General features: G+C 37.9%; 1 protein-coding gene and 1 long non-coding RNA gene across 3 annotated transcripts in view; one reads left to right on the forward strand and one right to left on the reverse strand.

The window, feature by feature from the left end:
• Positions 1-3,865: 3,865 nt before the first annotated feature.
• On the reverse strand, positions 3,866-7,864 carry cuedc2 (CUE domain containing 2). Of its 2 annotated transcripts, none has more exons than XM_041789085.1 (9): positions 7,748-7,864; positions 6,519-6,639; positions 6,296-6,439; positions 6,141-6,202; positions 5,277-5,410; positions 5,003-5,170; positions 4,846-4,910; positions 4,650-4,710; positions 3,866-4,562 (listed from the first exon to the last, which is right to left on the reverse strand). In XM_041789085.1, the coding sequence occupies exons 2-9, from the start codon at positions 6,590-6,592 to the stop codon at positions 4,416-4,418; spliced, it is 855 nt and encodes a 284-aa protein (XP_041645019.1). In that variant the 5' UTR covers positions 6,593-6,639; positions 7,748-7,864; the 3' UTR covers positions 3,866-4,415. The 2 variants fall into 2 exon arrangements, with proteins under 2 accessions (XP_041645019.1, XP_041645018.1); XM_041789084.1 differs by having other exon boundaries at positions 6,519-6,636; positions 7,748-7,858.
• Positions 6,648-17,834, forward strand: part of LOC121510824 — a 93,574-nt gene continuing 82,387 nt past the window's right edge. The window contains exon 1 of the long non-coding RNA XR_005991992.1: positions 6,648-7,277. This is a non-coding gene — a long non-coding RNA (uncharacterized LOC121510824). The remainder of the gene's footprint in view (positions 7,278-17,834) is intronic.

The following is a 17,834-nucleotide window of genomic DNA, read 5'->3' on the forward strand; positions in this document are numbered from 1 at the left end:
CAACTCCCTGAAAAATGTCTTTTCTTTCACTGTTATTAAATCTACTGCTTTTGAATAGAGTAAAAAGTCCAAAGAACACAGCATGAGTGATCTACAAAAATTAGTTTTATTTACTATAAATTGTGCGTCAGAGGTTTTTCAAAGCGCATGGTTGAACTCAGTTGTGACTAAATAGCTTAAGTAATCCATCCAAGCTTACAATAACTTCATCGTATACTAAAAAAGACAGCATTGCTTCTGATAAGTATCAGTAACAATATATCTTCAACACTCCATTGTGTTACACTACAGTCAGGAAAAATATACTATACCACCAATAAGAAACAATAGCTTATAGCTGCTCCAAATGGATGCAGAGTTAACCAAACAGTAATAGTATTTAAGTAAAAAAGCTGACCAACCAAAATGTTGCTAATATATAACTAACTAGAATCAAGGAGTCCAATCATCAAAAAAATTCACAACCAACAATCACGAGCGAAGCAAAATTCACACAACACAAATGAGATACATGGAGCTTTGATAATGGGCCACTTTAAGAAACATGTAAACAAACCCTGAAATCACACAACGGGCCTCTTCACAATAAATACATCATTGGAGACTTTGCAAATCTAAACATTTCTATCAAAAAATAAAGCAGTGCTTTTGGAAATCACTTTAAAATCAAGTCCTGCAGCGGCATGTTATGATTGAACTTCAGGGGGGTGGCCACTGTCCTTTTTTATGCCAAAATATTACAGTGCTTCAATACTTGTAACCCCCTTGCGAGTTGAATTTGTTGTGCTACAAAATTAATCACAGAGATACTAATTTTAAAGGGATATTTCAGTATTTTTAGCAGTGACATCCAGAGATTTCAGTTTACGTAGCCCCTTTAAGAAGAGCATGCTGGGGGAAGCTAGGCGACAGCGTGGCATATGGTTACAGTTTCTCCACGTAATTCAGTGAGTTTTGGGTAAAAATCGATCAGAATACAATGTTGGCTAAAATGTACGCTTAATCTAAAATTCTGAAGGGTTTAATTTTTGCTTTTCCCTCAGAAAACCTCTGTTTTGCACTGTTTTGTAAAGCAACATTTGGCATGGTGTTCTTTCGCCACCGCACATTGCCTTCCCCTGATCAGCGTTTCAGGTCACTTCAAAAGCATACACATTGTTTTCAGAAGGTAAACATATGCTGACTGCTTGTCTAATCATTAGACATCAGAAGAATAAAGCCAAAGCCAGAGACTTGCTTGGATATTTCCATTCAGCTCTTCTGGTTGAGGCTGGTTTTTTCCAACTTATTTATAGGATGAAGAAGGTCTGGAAACATTCATTTAGGCAGGGAACTGGATGGAGAGTGATGCAGACTGTGAACTCCAGTTCATAAAAGTATACCCTCATATTCACAGTAAATGCATGTCATTGTAACCTGAGTCTAAATCATTGTTGTTTCTCTCAAAGCCTGTAGACCAAAACAGCTATCCAGGAGATAGCGCTACACTAAGGCAGATTGACACGTTGCCGAAAACTGCACCACAAAATATTGGCAAACACAGATGCTTTCTGGGGAGAAAATAAAACACAACAAATAAAACATTTGTACATTTGAGCCAACATTGTACTTAGACCCATTTTTATGTAAACAGGTCTAAACACGTAAGACCAAAACTGCTTCCATGTATCGCAGATTTCCAGATCTTACTTTAGGCTTGTTTTCGATTATGTTAGCATTTATTTTTTCTTTTTAAAAAAATGGCTTTTTATGGAAAATGGCAAAAAATTTGTTTTTTACAAAAATTACAATGCATGGAACCTTTTCCTTTCTCCAGTTATCTGGTGAATTCTGCTCAGATTAGGATCATGGAAAGAAGACAAAATAATCGTTACTGGGAAACAGAGATGGCCTAGTGGTACATAAGCGGCCCAGGTTCAAATCTGACCTGTGGCTCCTTTCCTGCATGCCTCTCCCCTACTCTCTCATCATCCCTATTTTCAACACTGTCCTAACCTTGCAAGGCAGACGTTTCCTTGTTTCTCACTGGCGAATCAAACTTGTTAAGCTCCCATCTGAACCGTTTGGGCCTGGTTAGAAAGTGACAGGACCAATCAGCGACGAGGAGCAGTACTTTCAGGCGCAGCAGAGTCGTGACGTAAACAAGCAGCAGCAAGAGGCCGGTGCAGTTATGGAGGAAGAGATTAGCATGGATGCTGCTAAGGCGCCAGTTTTATCAGAACCTGACAACATTTCTTTGTTTAAAGAAGAACAAAGAACAGCAGTGAGTTGTTTTCTTTTCAAAAACGACAAAAGTCGAGTACTTACATGTCTATAGTTGCCATGTTTCAAGCGCATGCGCAGCTTGATAGTGGCTATGTCACGTGTTTTGTTGCTCTTATTGGCCCGTAGAGATGCGACAGACAGAACATTCATCCAATCACATTTTGAGTTTTTTTCAAAGTCTCTGCCTTTTCTCAAACGTTTCCTATTGAAGCTTTCCCAGATGGATGTGTGACACAAATTCATTTGGCGTGTCAGGTTAACGCTGTCCACTGTCCTATCTAAAATAAAGGCAGAAAAAAGCCACAAAACAAAATTAATAATAAAAACTGTTCCAGCAAGTAATATAGATCACTCCCTTATAAAAAAAATACAAATCCTTGTTGTTGGCAAGATTCCTGATCAACATTTTGTGCTGAGAAAACTTTTATCTTTGAGTCAACCATAGCATTAGTAGAGCCTTTACACAGAGGTCTTGATCTTCAATAAGCTGAATGCTATGACTTCCATTTGTAGTACATTTGCAGTCTGAGCTGTCCTAACCAATCATGAATTACTGGCTTTGGAGTATAAAAGGAAAAAATGTGCTGAAAACAAACAGGAAGAACTCTTTCCGCCAAAATGCCAGCCAGCATTGCTGATATTTTTGGGGGATTTATTTGTCTCCATGAACAAACATTTGCACTAAACTGCAGCTTATGGGACGTGCAGATGGGCTAATGGTAAGGTCATGGCCCAGGTTCAAGTCCAGCCTGTGGCTCCTTTCCTGCATGTCTCTCCCCACTCTCTCATCCATGTTTCTAATTCTATCAACTGTCCCCCACTATCAATAGAGGCATAAAAGCCCAAACACATGTAGCATAACTTCAGCTTTAAACATGAGTCACAAATCTGCTTGACTCTATGAAGTTGATCAGCAGATTGTCTGCCTCACTACCTAGAACTCCATTTAAAAAACATGCCGTTTAAAAGTAGTCTCTTCTACTCTATAAGGAGAGACCTAAGCTTGAATTTTCACAAATCTGCATCATGATGTTATTTTGGTAAACATCATCCACCTTAAATTGTGAGAAAATCACCTTTGAAATGTGCTTATTTTTTGGGCTTTGACAAGTCATGCTGCCATATTTTATGTTCAGTCTACTGTGGACCTGAGACTCTTCTGATGATCAGCGGATGAGGGAAATGACACCCCTTTCACTGTAAACGCAAACACCACAAGGAAAAAGGAAATGATGTCTGGAAGTAATTAAATGCTAACCACTGGCTTTACTGGAACTGAAGAAAAACTCACATCTGTTCCCAGAGGTAAAAAGCTGATGACAGAGATGATGAAGGCTGATGAGTTATGAGACTGTTTGCCCTGTAAACTACATGTCCAAAGCAAACTGAATATCCAGCCTTGGGGGAGGCAACACGTAATACCACTGGGGGTTGTGTTGTACAAATGTTAAAATAAAACAAGCAAATCCTACGTCTATGGTTTCATTTGAAAACTGTTTTGTAGCACAACAAATTGTCCAGAACACAAGGCTGGGACAGACATTTTCACAGCACTGTGAGCAGCCTTAATGATGTAAAAATAGATCTTTAAAAAATAAAATTGGCATCAATGATTTTATATGCATGTTTAAACAAGCTGTTGAGACTTTTCCAGAACAAAAACCCTACAGCACCACTTGAACATAATAACGCATATCGACAGATTCATCTTTGTCATTTTGTCATAATGATGAATCTATACTGGACTTCTCAAGGGAAACAAAATTAACAGCTGGATAAAAAAAAAGAAATTCTTGAAAATATCAATAATGTCAGTGCAACATCAGACCTGCTGAGATGGCAAAAAAGTAGAGAGGTTAGGCTGTTACACAAACCAGAACACAAGTTACAACATCCACACCAAAATACCACACTGTTCTTCAAAATCTCTCATAGAAATCAAAACCAAAGCAACTGAAACTGAAATTTAAAGTTTCAACCAAGGCATTTAATGGTAAGATTAAAAAAAGTAATAATAAGCCACTGACTAACAAATACCGTCCATAACTTGGGAAAAACAACCTCACAAATCCAGGCTAAATAAACATCATAAATCATAAATAGTGTAAACAAAAATGTCAGTAGCTGCTCTCACAGTGTTGTGCTGGTCGTCAATGAAAGCGGTACTTTCTTGCAGGCTTGAGGTTGACATACGTCTTCTTCATATCCTCTGTCTCGTTGGTCTTCACAAGCTGATATCGCTCTCCTTTTGTGGTAACTACCTGGTTACTGTGGTAGCGAACTAGTTTCTTTGGAGCCTGTAAAAAGAAACAGAATACTATTTTATTTAATGAAACTGACGTGATGATGCAACACTGGAAATGTAGGGTGTAAAAGATGCTTACATCTTTAGGGGGGACGGGGCGGTGTGTTTTTTTGTCATCCTCCCTGTCCACTAACATGTACCTATGGACATGAGATATATCAATAATAAAAACAATAATCATAACAAACCCCCAACTTCTGTAAGTAGGAGTAAGAAAGCAAGCCAGAAACAGTAAAACAAGGTGCTCTCCAAAGGATAAAAGCTACATTACTCACTTTTCAAGGATGCTTTCTTTAAGTTTCTGATCTGCCAGTGAAGAAATACTCTTCCCTTGGTTTACCTGCAACAACAGGAGCAAACAGGCTGCTGACATCCAAAAGTAAGGCAGCATTCAAAATGAATCAATTTTCTCCACGTGTAGCAGGGACTCACATTAAGAGGAGTTGGGCTGAGTTGGACATCACCCTCTATGATAAGGCGCACAGCTTCCTCCATGTCTCCTTTGGCAATAGACAGGGCACTGCGAGCCTCAGCAAGACCACATTTGGGAAACATCTCCAGCAGGTGCTGCTCCTGAGCCTCCCATTCAGATACTGGCAGCTGGATATTAACACACATTTATATATATCTTCTAATTTGATGGAGGTTAAAAATTTAACAGAAAGCCAGAGCATCTAAAACTAAAATGGATCAAGAAAATTATAACCTTGGCAGTGGCACCCTCTGTTTGATTATTAAGGCACTGCGTTTCGCTTCCAGGTGAAGGTTGAGTAGATATGTTGGTGAGTTTAAGGGAAATTTCTTCTGTTCTTGCCTTAGAATCTTCATTTTGTTCGTTAGCTAAAGAAAAAAGTTAACATCAGCACACACATAAATTATTTTAGTTGATCCACAACTAAAATAAGAGCACACACAAACTAGGGCCAGTTAACCCATACCATTCTGAAGCCCACTTGTTCCCCCTCCTCCAGTCCCTAACTGGGCAGCACTCGCAATGCCCCAAGCCCAATCAGGCTCCTGCATGCATACATCATTATATCATCATATGACGCATGCAGTTTACAAGACGTGCAATCTCACAAAGCCAGCACAATGGAGAAATACACCAAAAACACAATGATGAATGTATGCACTGTGTGGCTTATTTTAAGTCTTTTTAGCCAGATACGGCTCTCTAACACTTTGCCACAGCTTTAAATGATTGTTAAGATGAAGTCATATATATTTTATATGTCCAGGCTGTATGCTGTATTTTCGTGCATGCAGGAGCAATCATACTATACCAAAGCCCACCTCTTTGTTCCATGCCAGGGCTATAGAAGTGTGCAGGTTTTGGGCACAGACCCATCACACTGGTCAAACAAACTGGACTTTTAAGCTCAAACATGCTTGGGCAGGGTATGAATTGTCAAGTGAGATTTTGACCATAGTCACACAATAAAGCTGCTGTATTTTTTTAACTCTTAGGACCACAATTTGGAAATATGGGAAACATCTTGAAAGTAAAGAAAAGTTGCAATGCAACAAACCATTTCTTTAATATGTATTTTAGCAATTATAATATAAATACCTGAGGTCCGAGCGGTGGCAAGTTTTGAAGCCAGGTTGAACATCATTTCACAGACTTTGACACTGCAAAATGAAAAAAATGACGTAATAATTTTATCCTCTTTAGTACTATGCTACAATCAGATGAGAAACAAACAAGGGCAACTGTTTGCTTACCTGTCAATTTCAGCAAAGCCAGGTATGTAAGCTTCTAACATCTCTCCAAAGACCTCCACATCAAAGTTCTCCTCAACACTTTGCTGAGAGCCGAGATCCTCCAGCACCCCAGTGATGTAAGACAGAAGGACATCATCCAGTGTGCTGCAAAGTATAAAATAAGGTACTTTAAGCTGATTGGATATAACATTTAGAAATAATACAAAAGGGGGTTGTAATTTACCTCAGATCTGCATCAGGAATGTAAGTTTGAATAAACTCGTGCAGCGCATTGTGGATGATTTTGTGGAGGTCCATTGCTTTCTCCTACTGTGCTGCACAGGAAATACTAAGCTAAAAGACTGCTGGAGTTGGGAAACAGCAGATGGTCAAGACAGTTATACTGACCTTACATCAAACCAAGCAGATGTCATCCATGTGCCAAATATGGCACGCCATTAGCTCAGGCATGAACAGGAACGTTACAAAATCATATCTTATGAAAGGCTTGTTGTGAAAGCTAGCCAGTGTTACAGTTTTAAGGGTGACCGTGTTTACTGGTGACTTTATGCCGAATGCGTCTGTGGTTGTCGTAGCTCCGAAAGTGTCTCAATGACTGCCTTTCTGTACAGTCTTTTAATTTGAACGTTCACATATACGAATCGTATGTCTCTAAAGACAAAATAAACAATACATTCATTTAGGCTCTCCTTGTCTTCAACAGATGATTTAACTGCGACAGCACGGAACGCATACCGGTAGGTCTGAAAGACGCCAGTCAACATGGTCACCAGTTTAACCATAACACCACTGCTGCAGCGTCTTATGACGTCATGTTGGAAAGGCAGCCGTGGTCAGAAGTGACTTGTTCGCACGACCTGCATGAACTTTTACAAGATGTCCGGCTACAAGAGTCATTTTAGCAAAGTTCCTCTGGCAGGTTAGCCAGGAAAGCTGCCACAAATGTCACCGAGAAAGCTCCTTTAAGAGTTCGCTTTTCGAAGTAAGTTAAATAATGTATGCGAAACCTCACTGTGAAATCAATGCCTTTGCACCAAACACGTAAAGTAATGCCACAGACATGCTAGCGTTATTTTCCATGCCCATTATTAGCACTGCTGCGGCTCGGACATCGACAAATGCTAGTTATTGGATAGCTAATGGTTAATTACTGGTGTAACGGCTGCGTTTTCATTAGCTAACCCGCTGCAGACGGTGCCGTGTTTTCTTACCAAAAAAACACAGTCAGCACCTCAACGGCCAGTCATTACCATAGTAAGTTTAATGTTCAGTCATAAACTATTACATAAAATGTGTATCCATATCTCTGCGAAGAGATCACGGTAGGTTGTTAGCGAAGAAGCGCTAGCTCAGTAGTCTTGTTAGCTAACAACAACTGCCAGGTAACGTTCAAGGCGCACATAAAAAAACATCGTCGGTCATTTATACTGGGAGCAATTGTTGAAAACTTACCGTGGCAAACTACAGAAACATGAAGCTTCAAAGTAACCCCAAATTTATTAGGGGAATGCTGGTCAGTGCAGTGGTTACAAGCGTTCTAGTTATCTGTTAGCCCGCACGATTCAAAACATTAGGACGTCATTTCCTGTGATTGTAAACAGCCTGCTGAAGTGCAGCCACTAAGAAAGTTCACCAAAGTAAAGACCACGAGCAATGATTTTAAACATTTTAGACATGTTTCATCGGGATGAAACTCTGACGTGTTTGCAAATTATGGCCATCGACCCGACATTAGCCTACATCCAGATTAAAAATGTAAACAACCCCTTTAAGACAAAAACAAGAAAACATCACACACAGACGAGCGCAGAGGAAACGTATTGATAGAATTATCTAGGGTGCTTCTGATTTTCCCACCTCGTTGTGGATCTTTTCCAGCCTCAGTTATTTCTTTCACAAATGCAGTGTTAAAGCAGCTACAATCACAGAGAGGTTACAAGTGCTTAACACAACAATACAAACAGAACAAGACAAAACAACACAGCTAGCGGATAAACGTGAAACAAATATAAAGCCAGAGAAAATACAGGTTTGATTAACACAAGGTATTGTTTGGTGTTATGTTCAAGTTCAACATTTATTTAACAGTTGCCTTTATGGAAAGCAAGTAATACATTTTCTAAACATACAATAAAATCAGAGCTGATATGACCAACAGCGAATCTGTTGATGTTATTATTTGAACATAGTACCAGAATAAATGAAAAAGTGTTAGTGGGATTACATCACAGAATGAATAGATTGCACTGAAGTCCTTTTGAAAAATAACCCTTTGCAGCAATAACTGAAATCAAGCGTTTGCGATAACTGGTGATGAGTCTTTTGCATTGCTGTGGAGGAATTTTGGCCCACTCTTCTTCACAGAATTGTTTTAACTCAGCCATAATGGAGAGTTTTTGAGCATGAACTGGCTGTTTAAGGTCACACCACAGCATCTCAGTCGGATTCATGTCTGGACTTTGACTTGGCCACTCCAAAACCTTAATTTTTTTTTTTTTTTTTTTTTTGAGCCATTCAGAGGTGGACTTGCTGGTATATTTCAGGTCGTTGTCTTGCTGCATAACCCAAGAGTGCTTGAGGGCAGAAACTGATGGCCAGACGTTGGCCTTCAGGATTTTCTGGTAGACAGCAGAATTCGGGGTTCCATCAGTAACAGCAAGTGGTCCAGGTCCTGAAGCAGCAAAGCGGCCCCATACCATCACACTGACACCACCATGTTTGACTGTTGGCATGATGTTCTTTTTATCAAATGCTGTTGTTTTTAAGTCACATGTAACAGGCCACACACCTTCCAGAAAGTTCAACTTTTGTCTTATCAGTCCACAGAATATTTATTCCAAAAGTCTTGGAGATCATTAAGATTTTTTTTTTTTTTTTTAAATGTGAGACGAGCCTTTGTGTCCTTTTTTTCAGCAGTGGTTTTGGCCTTGGAACTCTCCCATGGATGCATTTTTGCCCAGTGTCTTTCTTATGGTTGAGTCATGAACTCTGACCTTAACTGAGGCCAGTGTGGCCTACAGGTCTTCGGATGTCATTCTAGGTTCTCATGTGACCTCCTGGATGAGCTGTTGTTGCACTCTTGGAGTAATTTTGGTTGGCCGACCACTCCTGGGAAGGTTCACCACTGTTACCAGTTTTCTCCGTTTGTGAATAATGGCTCTGACTGTGGCTTGCTGGAGTCCTAAAGCCTCAGAAATGGCTTTTTAACCTTTTCCAGACTGAAAGATTTCAATCACTTTGTTTTTTCATTTGTTCTTGAATTTCTTTTGGATCGTGGCATGATGCGTTTCTTTTTGAGATCTTGTAGCCTACTTCACTTTGTCGACAGCTTCTATTTAAGAGATTTCTTAATTCAACAAATCTGGCAGTAATCAGGCCTGGGTGTGGCCAGTGAAATTGAACTCAGCTTTCCAAAAACTGTGGTTAATCAGAGTTAACTCATGATTTAACAATGGGGGCAGTTACGTTTTCACACTTGGCCAGATAGGTTTGGGTTTTTTCCCCCTTAAAAACATTAAATAATCATTCAAACACTGCATTTTCTATTTACTTGGGTTGTCTTTTTGAAATATTAAAATTGGTTTGTTGATCCGATTAAGTGTGATTAAGTGTGATAAATATGCAGAAAACTCAGGATATTTATATATATATATATACAGTGCTTAACAAATTTATTAGACCACCTGTTATATTTGTCTCAAAGACCATCCAGCATGTAGGGTAAGACAGTATGGCTTATGTTCATATACTTTATACTGAGAAAGAGACCAGGCTTAATTGACCATGAAAGATTGTTTACAATAAGAACCATTAACAGTAAAATGCTTATTAACCACATGATATCTTTTTGAAATGTTTAGTCTTAATGGGAATTATTTTACTTAGTTGAGGAGATTTTTTTATTAGTAGTAACAGTTAGATCATATTGATACCTGTTTGATACCACAGCAACAAAATGAGAAGTTTAAATAAGTCAATAGATTGTTTTTGATCATCAGAAATTGCAGGTAAACTGGCAATGAGTGAGGGAACCCATCACTCCTCACAGGTTACACCCAGCTTTTTTTGTTGCCAACATATTTGTGCTACACAGATAAAGCTCTTTTTCTTTTGAGTAAAAATATGACTGAAGATGATTCTTTCTGATACCATCAATCTGTAAGATAATGGAGGGTATATCAGTATGAATCACATGGTACTGAAGAGTTTTGAAAAGTTTTGACAACATCAGTATCTGGAAATGTTTGCAGAGATCTTTGCACCTTTTAAGCAGTGTGTAGAAGTGTGTCTCCAATTTTTTAGAATTAAAAAATCAAGCCTTTCTCAGTGTTTTGGTCCAGTGGTACCAAAAAGATTTAAACTAGAATCATATCAAAGTTTATCACCCATTTCATATTTCTTTTCAGAAAAAAATATCCAGATATCTTGTGTTACCATTCAGCTAAAATATCAATGTATGATTTTTGGTCCATGTCGTCCAGCCGTTAGCTCACGTATCATTATTTTTACTCTTCCACCTCTTATTGAAGCTATTGTGATTCAATGTAAGCACATTAGTTGAGACTTTCTCCATAGTTAATGTGAAACACTGTGACTCTTGGTCAGCTCCTGACTCAGTGTCTGAACATGGCTCTCGCCTACACCAGACCAGTAAATAGTCTACTCTCACTTGGACATTATCTTATATCTTTTGCCAGATCCATACATAGTTGATGATCAAGGTGTTATCTGAGGCTACATCAGTGATGTCATCAGATCCTGCTCTCAGTTACCTCCGCCTGTGTTGGGATTATAGCAGATATGTACCTGTAAATCATTAATGCCCATTCAATTGTTACCCCGCTCCATTGGCAGTATCCCTTGCCGGCTGTAGTATTTCATGGGGAAATATAGTACAGGCCACTGATAAAACAAGCAAAGAACAATTCTCAACTTGGCTGAACTCTGTTTCAACCCTGAGCTCATGGCTAGACAGGTGGGGCTGAGGTATCGAGGCAGAGCGTGTACAATGTACAGCACAGGGGAGCATCTCGGTTTTCTCTGTGTGTTAACAGTGACACTGAGAACATCCTACAAACTGTTCAACACAAATTAATACACCTATATGCATTTATTACCATAAATATAGGATTATTATATGATCATACTTGATTTGAAATTTCACCATCTCCAGTTTCAAGCATCATTTGTTGAGACTTGTACTCATAAATCAATTTCCCCTACTGTACTGCAGGCCTCCAAATAGATCCAAGCAGATCCAAAACTGTTCAAGATTTTCAATATGATCTTGTTTATCTTCAGTATATCATAATTTATTATGAAACTAACCCCAAGTTCTGACCTATTTCTTGTTCTCTTTTTTAAAGTGTTCCAACACTAGATGGCAGCATTGAGTTATTGCTGCCAGCTGGATCTCAGCCCCCTCTCCAATAGACTGTTTGCTTTCACATCTTCTGGCAGAAACACCACAGAAAAAGATTATATGGTAATATGAGATTCCCTTAAGTTAGTAGCATGTTTATAACATTTAAAACCTATTGGTTCCAACTTTTAAATTATGTATTATTTGAGCAGGAACACAGCTTAACCCTTATACAAAAGTCATGAGTTCACAAGTATAAGCATCATAATCAAAGGCCCCTGAAAGTGAAAATGAATCTTGGGGCATAAACCCAAATAAAATCACTTTCATGATTTCAAGAAGCCCAAAATCCTTGGTGGTGCCTCTGATTATACTAATATTTATAATTAATCTGAAGTATTAAGAGTAGGCTCTGTACTGTATTTTAATGATAGATTTGTTTATTTATAAAACCCAGTCCTATCTGGGGACAAAACTCAGTGATTTGGGCGCTGGTTTAGCTCAGATGGTGGCGCAGGCTACAGTCCTCTGCGTGCCAGTTCCAGCTTTGAACCCCAGTTCTTTCCCCGCTCTGTCTCCCCATCTCATATGGGCTAAAAAGTTCAAACTATAATCTTAATATTTCCGAAGTGATTAATACCTGATTTTTTTTTTTCACGATTTCCTCTTATGTGTAAAGACTTCACACCTTTAAGTGTTGGGGTTAAGTAGTTAATGTATGACTCCATGCTTTTCTCTATGTGAGAGACAGGGAGACACACATGAATGCACCAGTTTCAATGAGGCATTGTCAACCAGAGATGCACTTTTCCAGTCTGTATATCCAATTAGGGTTAAAAGAAGAATTAAAGAGACTGTATCTAGGATTAATATGATGATAAGAATAACTTATTAAAATACAGAACTCTTCAAAAAACTAGTTATAATTTGCTTTTTAATTAATAAAAAAATCCCAATTAGTTCAAACAGATACACAAATTGACACATAATAAAACAAATAGTAAAGACCCAAACAATAATTAAATATATGTCATAAAAATGGCATTAAAACAGCAACAAACAAAGCCAAATATTAAGATAAAGCTGGCTGATAAAAGTGAGAATAAATATCTTTGAGGTAGAATAAGCTGGACGCTGCAGATAAAACATTAAATGATAAAGCCTAAAAATGTTTTTGGGCTGTTTTTTTCTGCTGTTTAACCACTCTCACATATCACAGGAAACAAACACCCCCTTAAAACAACACTCATTTAGTCATTAAATGATTGTATAATTCCATATGAGCACACCAACAAATAAAATCAATGTATAAATGTCATTGCCTTCAATTGTAACAAGGCACATATTGAACCTTCAGCCTCAAGCACCATTACTATTTAAATTTACCAGTGAAATATGCACATACAAGCGTAAGGTGGAGTTAAAATGTGACAGACATGTCTTTATGATTCTGTTGTTGCAGTTAAAAAGATAACATATTTGGATATGCTATAAAATATTTTAAATGTAAGATTGAAGTAGATAGCCCTTGTCTAAAAACTCACTTAAAGGGAAGTTAATTTGAAATTTTACGTTTTTTTTTTTGCTTGTGGGCACAAAAACAAAACTGTTTAAATGTCTAAGAGTTATTTTTTTTATTCAGACACAGGAGAACTAATTTTTGAAACATATTTATTCGTTCAGCTCACATTAGTGTAAGTAGAAGCCCAACCTTAATATGTGCTAATGGTATGTTTACTCATTTCTGCTCCTATATGCCAGCGTACAGTCAAGCATGTCATGCAACAATGTTGAGGCAGGGCACATAATGTGGATATTGTACTGGTGGCACAGATTTCCATTTTCACACAGACAATGGGGAGTGGGGGTCGGCTCGGGGGACGTCTGAGCAGCAAGAAAAAAATTCTCATCAGAGTCACCAAAACACTAAATGATTTATTGCCAAATTAATTACCCTTTACCCAGCTTCAGACAAAAAAATGCTCCGAGCTGTCTGTCGGAACAGCATTATTCTATTAACGTTCGATTTGCAGTTCAGCCAGAGTGACTTCATATTTAGATTGTATTGTATTTTCAGAGTGAATGTGTGGTGCTGCATCAACAATAGAAAGGCTCAGAATGATCAGACAGCTGAATCACCTGTGCTGCAGAGATGGGATCACTAATTATTAGGAGAGGAGGTTTGTTCAAAATTTAAACACTTAACAAATCTGTATCTCCTCAGCGTCACAAAAGGTGCATTTACAGAGTGAATTCAAGCACAGAACTGTTTAATTAATGGAAACTTTTTACAATATAAGGCCTCCTTCACAATCATAAGCCATCTTTAATCAAATTTGAGTCTTACTAATAATTTACCTCTATCTGCGTGGTTGTGAAGTTCTTATGAATGAACGAGTTATTGTGTAGATTTTCACTAAAGTACAGCATTTGAAACACTCACAAGATCAAAGTTGGCATATGTTTTTAATTAAATGTCACTTTTTTAACCCATTCTTTCATGAAAAAGTGCATTTTGGGGGACTTGGAGCGTTAGCATGAGATTATCAGGCTGGCTGTGCACGGGTGCGGCTGACCTGATCCAGATCCGGGCCACCTGTGTGGGCTTGCTGGCCCTCCAGTCTGCCAGGAAGTAGTCAGGGCCCATTGCCCCTTTTTCCTGCTTGTTAACTTTCCCAAGCAGCTACACTATTGTGTATTTACCACAAAAAGGAACATTTGATAGTAAAAAGTGCAAATCTCACTACAGCAAAATATGGGATCAAAATCAGAACCAGAAAACAGGCATAACAGATGCTTTTTATGTAGAATATTAGCATAAGATATAAGAGTTACACATGAAGATTTAAGAAATAAAGAATAGATGTATGCCAATTACATGCATGAACAGAAATTCAATACAATATACAAAATGAATGAAGATGAATATGAGGATGAATGAATGAATGCTCTGAGCTGTCTGTCGGAACATGAGATGAATATCTCAAGAAATATGCATCCAATTAAAGGTTATAACAGTACCAGCATCTTAACCTTACACTATATGACACAAACAATCACACGATATTGATGTTTGTCTTAACATAACAGCAACTAAAAAGAGGAGGTTCAAGGCACTCTTTATTTGAAAAATTCTTGTTTACAGTTTTCAAAATTCACAAGTAAACTCCAGCACACTGCCTAAATTGCACAAAACAATCAATTTTAAAGCACTGAAACATTTTGTGCACTTTAGAGAAGTGTGCAGGAGTTTGCCTGTAATTGTTTTCATGGATTCATTCCTTGTGTATGCCGCTGATCTATGAAAAAGATGTTTTTAAAGCCCCCGTACCTTTTTGATGCTACTGATCATAAAAACAATGGAGATTGTATTGTTTTGAAATATGCGGCTAAAAGTATCAAAAAGCGTTTAGATGAGGTTTAAAAATGGGATCTTATCTTGTGAAAAAATAGATAAGGCATTATATAAGTGAAATATTGCTTCAAGAACAGTTAAACAGGGACACTGTCGACATAAACTGTGTTTAGAGAGAGGGCTGAATCACTGCACGGCTGGATAAATGAGAAAAGTTGTCCAATTAAAGCTAGTGAGAGGAACTTTGGTTATTGTGGATTTGGCGCCCTCTGTGGACAAAATGTGTCTTTTCTGATCTTTCACATACAGTGGAAAATGAAAAATGCGCTTTATGCAGTGTGCTGTCACCACATAGCAGAGGTTCAATATCTTATTTACAACAATATTGAAATAAGAATTGTTGCTGATGGTCTTGTTTGACTTTTTAGTTCATAAAAATGCATTAAAGATAATTTCCAGCTGTTTCTTTACCAGCTAAAACTTCTTACAGAAGTTTTAAATTTAAGTATTAGAAACTTAGAATACTGCACAAGCTTGGATTCAGTGTAGGGCTGGGTAATACAAACCAAAAATAATAGCTCAGTATTTTTCTGCTGATTGAGGTAACATGTTAAATAGGAATATATGTTGATATATGTTGAATGATTGTCTCAATACCAGAACTGTAAACTTTGATATGATTTCAATAAAATAAAACCATGCTACTGAAAAGTGTTTGCTATAAAAAATAGAAGTCCTAGACACCCAATATTGGAAAGTTTTTCATCTTCAATCATCAAAAATGGCAGACATCTCTATTTCTGTTAATTGTGGTTTCCAGGATTTTCTGTATTTTTAAATACCATGTGTTTCATGATGATAAAATCTATTCTTTAATAGTCACTGGTTCAAAAATTATGGATACCCAATTATATATGGCAGCTGTTCTGAGAACTTCAGAATGCTGCAGACCAATTTGGAGACCTGAAAATCTTCTGGGCGCCACCAAAGCCTTTTTAAATTCAAAACACGAGACTTAAATGTTTATCTTTTATTCATCACATTTTTGTTTAAGTGCAAACACTTTGCTTTCAGATACATCCACATCACTCAAAGCGTTTATGGGGTCAAATACTACAATTAATGAGCCACTGCCATATTTTGTTTTGAACAGACATCTGCAAAGTCACTTAAATGTTCTTTTCTTATATTTATCCCTGTAAAACTACTCTGTGGCACAGCAAACACTTCCCAAGTAGCCTTAATGTCTTTGAAGACACTGGTACACTTTTAAATCAGGAAGTGAGCAGCACAGTAAAATGCTTCAGGGTGCCACCAGTTAATCTAAAACCAGTCAAACCATGACACCCGTAGTATAACTTCTGAGTCTGAAAAAAACACGTAATCAATCATTTTATGATACATTTGTTTGATTTTTTTCTCATATGACCCAACTGAAGTACCTCTGGGGCCCACCAGTGGGCCTTGGCCCACACTTTGGGAGGCACTGATCTGTAGTCACATTTAAACCAAAAGGGAGAGAAAGCTGTCTGAATTGCACAAATATGTTGGCAAAATTCGGATAAGTGGGTCCCCATCAGCTCATTTGTGTAATTCAGACATTGTGCAAGAATTTATCTGCAATTTTTTGACAGTTAAAAACAATAAATTTGCCAAGATTTGGTGGCAAGGGCTTTTTTGTTGCAGTGGTGTCAAACTGGTTTTGATATAATTTCATTTTTAATTATAATTAAAGAGGCATCTAAATAGAATGGAATTATTGAAATATAATTCTGTTAATAGACCAGACATTTCAGATTGATTGTCTTAAAAAACATTGATATATCTTAAAATTTTTAAATGATGCCCAGCCCTAATTCAGTGCTCAGTACTTGGAGGAAGATGCTGTATTGCAGAGAAATAAGTGAAGTAAAGCGAATGGCTGTGATTCAGAACATCACGGGTACTTTCAGTGACTGCCTCTGTGTCCCCTGTCTTGGTCTGTGTGTCTCTGTTCTGCAGTCGATAGGTTAACCTGCCCCTGGCATCCATCTTGTTCGGCCCCCCTCGCATTACCATTGATCTGAGGGAAATAAAGAGCACACGTGTTATTATATACAGCCCAGAAAAAAACTGCCTCTCACAGTGATGGAGTGAACAGGCCAAATGTATGAAATATTGCCCCTGCGACATATTCCGTCTTCCTGTCAATAGTGCAGCCTTTGCCCACAAAGCGGATCAATAGGGACTTATCTTTTCATGATAACACATAACGATGTTGTCTGTTGTCTCTTTCTCATATTGAAGCCCTAATTCTCTCCCTCCGCCTTTTTAAATCATCCATGCTGATATGTATATTTCAGCATGCCTTTTGTGATTTTTCCCCATAAAGAAAGAAAATAAAATAAGCGCGGGCCTGCTAGTCAGAGACATGGCAGTTACAAATTTACATGTTGGTTTTCTGGACGTTTCTCTGAAGCTTTTGGGGGTCTCTCATGTGTGAGACTGCTCAGCGGAGAGAAGACACCCCTCTGTAAAAACATCTGTTGTGGAAATGGCTGTCAGACTCCCTTTTGTGGGCTCTGTCTCTTCTTTGCACAGAGATTGTCATTTGTTTTGATCATTTATGTGGGTGAAAGAATAATGATAAAAAAATTTGGAGGATGTGAAGTTGAGCAGTCTACACTCGGGTAGATTTTCTCATGGAAAGGAACATTTCTCTCTGATTTAAGGACTGCACACTCATGCATGTCATGTAACCCCTTTAATTTAACATAAAAGTAAACTAAAACAATGTTTAAAATATTACAGTTATTATTTTATAAAGAAATATTAACACTTTC

Source organism: Cheilinus undulatus, linkage group 6 (genome assembly GCF_018320785.1).
Source record: "Cheilinus undulatus linkage group 6, ASM1832078v1, whole genome shotgun sequence".
In the NCBI taxonomy this organism is placed as follows: domain Eukaryota; kingdom Metazoa; phylum Chordata; class Actinopteri; order Labriformes; family Labridae; genus Cheilinus; species Cheilinus undulatus.